General features: G+C 42.1%; 1 protein-coding gene across 1 annotated transcript in view; it reads right to left on the bottom strand.

Moving 5' to 3' along the window:
* Positions 1 to 4,090: 4,090 nt before the first annotated feature.
* Positions 4,091 to 4,957, bottom strand: part of PRLH (prolactin releasing hormone) — an 8,702-nt gene continuing 7,835 nt past the window's right edge. Inside the window, exon 3 of the mRNA XM_025213958.1 lies at positions 4,091 to 4,463. Coding sequence (XP_025069743.1) covers positions 4,300 to 4,463 — 164 coding nt within the window. The 3' untranslated portion in view covers positions 4,091 to 4,299. The remainder of the gene's footprint in view (positions 4,464 to 4,957) is intronic.

The following is a 4,957-nucleotide window of genomic DNA, read 5'->3' as shown; positions in this document are numbered from 1 at the left end:
CTTTCCAGTGTAGGCATTTACACAAAGAGCTCCCAGTATAGCCATTCTTGCAAATCATGTGTAGATTAGGAAGCATAGTCAAGCTACCTTGTGCATATCAAGTAAACAATTTACAGATTTGCTTTCAACTCATTAAGTTTGGTAACTAATCACAGATAGCATCCATGAAGTATGAGGCATATCATTCAAAGATCTACTTGCAAACTCTCCATCAGAAGAAAGTAATGGTTTTCCCCCCAACCTTTTTTGTGTGCCAAGTGGTGGCTTTTCTTACTTTGAAGATCATTATTAAAATCTCTGAAGGAACTTTGCTCAACCATTTTGAGGGGAAAAATCTTATTCCACAGTAGACCAAGCATGGAAAGCTTGATCTGAAAGACATGGCCAGTCACAAGCTTGTGACAACAGGGATTTTTAACTGAGCCATTTTATTAGCTATAGCAGTTTCAGATGAGTGGTACAAGATACTAATATGCAGGGAAAGGAAGTGAGAGATGAAATACCAATGATATAATGTGATAGCAGAATCTGAGATTCTAGGCATAAACCCATTGCTTATGTGCAGGTACCCTCTAGACTTAATACATACAGTATTTAGTAAGCTATCCCAAATATAGCTGGCCACATGCTTCCTTAGGGGGAGGTATGTTTTCCTGATCTTGACATGCACAGAAGTTTGTCTGGAGCTGTAGTATCAGGCCTCAAAAAAGAACCCAGCATAGATGGGGAGGGATGGTCTGTGCCCTCTGAGCACTAGAACAATCTAGGTCTATATCTCTGCAGGCTGTGCAGCAGGGCTATAAATCAACTTTAGACTCAGTCAGCATGGCTCAGAGGAAGCTTGGTTTCCAACAAAGAAAACCAAACTCAGTATTGATTAGCTAGGCAGAGCCATCTGCCAAGTTTCCTGGCAGGTTTCTTTTACTCTTGGTAGCTTAAAAACAAAAGGGAAATTAAACACTTATCTGATAGACTTCTCAGAGGTGCACTCTTCTACCAGAAGTAAAGAAGCCCATCTCCTAGACAGCTTCTTAAGAAGGTCAGACATTCTCTTCCTTTTAAAAACTCTTAAGACCCTTTCTGGTAAACACCTGCTCTGCTAATTAGAAAAAGCTGGGCTCTGTAATTGGCAGATTGAGCCTGATACCTGGGGGTGGTGCCTAGTTCCCTTTGTAGGAAATTAACCTTTCCCTACCTGACTTACTGTGAGGCATGCCCATCCCACCTCATGCAGAAGGGTGCAGATTGCAGCACCTCTAGAGCCTTATAACTATACCAACATAGGAGCCCTATGCAAGTCATGCCATTTGCTTAACAGTGTTTCTTTGCAGGAAGTGTTGCACACTTGTATGTGTACCGGATATGTACAAAATTTGCTTCCCTGTGCAACCCAATACCAGTCACAGTTTGTTGCCTGTTACCTACCTTATGACAAACTCCAGTTATCTACATGTTAAGTGCTTGAACTGCTTACGTGCATAGGAACTCCTAGCCCCAAATTTGTAAGGCTACTATACTCTGTTTAAGTGCACAATTGGTGAAACTAACTAGGAACCATCAATTTCAAGGCTTCTAAAACAGCCCTGAACTGTCTAGGTCCTGTCAATTTTGAGGCTCTTATTAGAGGCATAAACCAGTCTGGAAAACAAGACAATAAGCCTTAAATGTCTGTGAAAAACCTACATAGGCTACTTCTCTAGTTAATGAGAATTGTATATATTAAGTTGGGGCTAAGCATATACGCCAGGTAGGTGCATAGGCATTGTTAATTCAGCGTTCAGCTGAGGGTATGCTTTTAAATGGAGTACGCTGTACATGTCTTTTGCAAGTGGAAAATTTCCTTCGCAGCCTTCATTGGGATGACTCCCAAATCACATAGGTTTAAGGGAGGATAATCAGGTCTAAAATCATCCCTTAAACCTCTGTTAGACCCAATAAAGTTATTAAAATTGCAGAGGGTGGACCAGGGCAGAAAGCAATCAAAAGTCCTTGCCTTTCCTGTACATGCCCTGACTTTGTATTATTATTACATAGATGCTGGGTGCCATTTTTTTCACCAACACTTGTTCATGCTAGAGGTGTTCAGTTCTTCACTATTTTTCCCTGAGTACAGGGATACTCTGGGTCCATAGCTCTGCAGGCTATGCAGTAGGGCTATACGTCAACATCAATCTCAGTCACTATAGTTCACTGAGAGGCCAAAGGAACCAGATTCTTGCTTAACTTCCCTTGACATTTTTTGCTTGCCTGAGACCTAGTCTACACTATAATATTTGCTGACAGAATTTGAAGTCCACCATCAAAGTCCCTCTATGAAAGCACAGCTCCTTTTTGCCTCTGCAAAGCAGAGTAAAGGTTCTGCACTGTCCAGTAGAAAGAACATGTAGACACTCTCAGGGTGGATTTGGTGGCTCTTTCAGCTGCTGGTGCATTCTTGGGGTGCACTTCACCTTCTTGCATTATAACTGCTCTGGCACCTGGGTAGTCATGGTAGCTATCTGTTGCCAGAATTTCTGGGGCAGAACCAGGCAAGTGTATACAAGGGCTGTTTGAAAAAGTATTTTGGATGGTACATGCTTGTGGCAGGGGATGAGCTTCACTGATACAATTTCTCTTATCTCAGCACATCCTGGCCATTGACATATGGGAGTAATAATTTAGGCAAGCCAGGGGCACTCTCCAGCAGTAATCCTATTCATCTAGAAGTGTCCTGATGAAGGTTGGAACACCCAGTACAAACTGGTTTGTTGTTTGTTTCCTTTGATTTCTTTCCTCTCCACATATACAAGCAAAGTAAGTTCAGGTTTAGGCTATTGCTGAACATGCTGGGTCAGGACCTCGAATGCTGAAGTTCCAGTGGAGTTTTGCTATTTGTTCTTGGTGATGTTTTTTACCTACCACATCATATAATGGCATCCCACCTGAGTGGCTATTCTGTCATAAGCTATAGGCCAGCAATGGTGAAGTCATTAAAGACAACTCAGTGTAATCCAGCAAAAGTGTATTGGTTACAATGGCACAAGAACAAATGGGTATAAACTGGCTATAACTTAAGATTTGGTTGATTTCTAACCAATAGAGCAGTGAAGTTTTGGAACAGCTTTCCAATAGGGCTAGTGGGGACACAAAAAAACCCTCTATGTGGTTTTAAGACAGAACTTGGTAAATATATGAATAAAATGATATGAAGTGGCTACCTGAGGTAGCAGGGATTGGACTCATGACTGAGGAGGTTCTTTCCAGTTCTATGTTTAAAAGGACGAAGACAGCAGAACATACTGAATTGGAAGTTGGTGTAGACAGGAAGAAAGGACTATAAAGATTAAGCACCATGTTGCTTGATAGATTTTTAAGGCCAGAAAGTGCAGTTAGATCAACTCCTGTCTGTATATGTTGCAGGCAAATCTGATGCACACCAGCATGGGTGACCAACTAAAATAAGTGCAAGGTAGAAAAATCAGTTGCCAATTCAAGCGAGTCAGACAGAGGGATTATTATGTGGGTGGAAGTGCCTAAATGCCCAAGATTTCAGCAGTCTGAATGGCTGCAAAGTCAGATATGTAGGATCAGTATCACTACTGAAATAGTCATCCTGAATCACCAGCTTCATAAGTAATAAGCGTTTCCTTATGGTGTGAGATATTTAGTCAGGAGAATGGGGATATTTAAGGCTCTACCTGTTTTCAGATGGATTCTGAACCTAGCCTTTAACAGCAGGCTGCTTGGTCTAGTCATCCAGTCCAAAGACCATATTTATAGTAGTGGTATTGTGGAGAAGGGAGGCAAGCAATCTTAGGGGCAAGTGATTCATGGCTGTAGGACAGAATGGTGTGTCAAGAATGGTTATGAAAAGCCAGCTTCATCTGAATCCACAGCAAACAGGTGAAAAGCCAGGTTCTCAGATTTTATTATTGTGCTGATCTGTATAAAAGAGCCCATACTCCATGAAGATCATTAACAATAGGATTTGTATTTCTTTCCCCCACCAGTACAGCTCCAAATTGAGAATTTCTGTGTTATAAATCATCACAGACACAAAGCAAAAGTAAGAAAGATGAGGAGGGAGCAAGTGAAGAAAAGTGGTGGGGGATGGGGGAATAAAAACAGACCAAGGAAAATTGTCCGAACTACTGGAATTATCGACTGCTCTTTGGTTGATATAATGTATAGCCACAAAAATACATTGAAATGAGACCAAGCATTTTCATTTGCCTAGAAGAGAGGCTGGAACATGGAGAAAAGAAAGGAAAAAGGTTCTTTTATTATCATCATTTATATTCGTTCTTTCTCTTAATAATTTCATTCATCTTGGATGGATTCACTGCTTTCTTCTAGAGGGAAGCAAGCTTGCCGATGTCCATAGCCAGATTTCTGGAGGCTCTCCCCAGCAGCTCTCCTCCGGCCAAACCTTCCTACAGGTCGGATCCCACGGCCAGTGTACCAGGAAGGGTCAATGTCTGGGTCTGGAAAACAAAATTCCAAGATATAATGAGAACATGAGGCTGAGGGAAAGGTCTGTTATACCTGCAGTGTTGTCACTGGTAAGCAGCCTAGTCTAATGGCCTGAGAAATACTAATGAAGAGGGCATAGTGGTGCTGCAGAGGAAGGCCTTGGGGAGTTGGAAGTAGGCCATGAGGCCTGTCAACTTCATGACTTCAGTTCACTGCATATTTGCTAGTCCGGCTCAGCATTTGACCTACTGATCTCCGAAGTTCATAGGAGAAAGTACTGGTTTGGGGGAGAGCCAGGGCTGAGGAAACAATGGAAGTCTGTGCCTGGGCCTCCTTCTCAGGTCTGGCTAGAGCCCCTACATAATGAGCTTTTCTTCCCTGCACAGTTAGCTCAGGTTGTAACTCAAGTGTTGCTACTAGCCAACTCCTGTCCACACATAACTTGTATTTTTAACTCAAGCTGGTTAACTCACCAGGACATACTGGCTAAAATTAAGAGCAGAAA

This window comes from Alligator sinensis, unplaced genomic scaffold (assembly GCF_000455745.1).
Source record: "Alligator sinensis unplaced genomic scaffold, ASM45574v1 scaffold1003_1, whole genome shotgun sequence".
Taxonomy (NCBI): Eukaryota; Metazoa; Chordata; order Crocodylia; family Alligatoridae; genus Alligator; species Alligator sinensis.
Note: the sequence above shows the minus strand (reverse complement) of the source record. Positions and strands in the feature narration are given on the sequence as shown.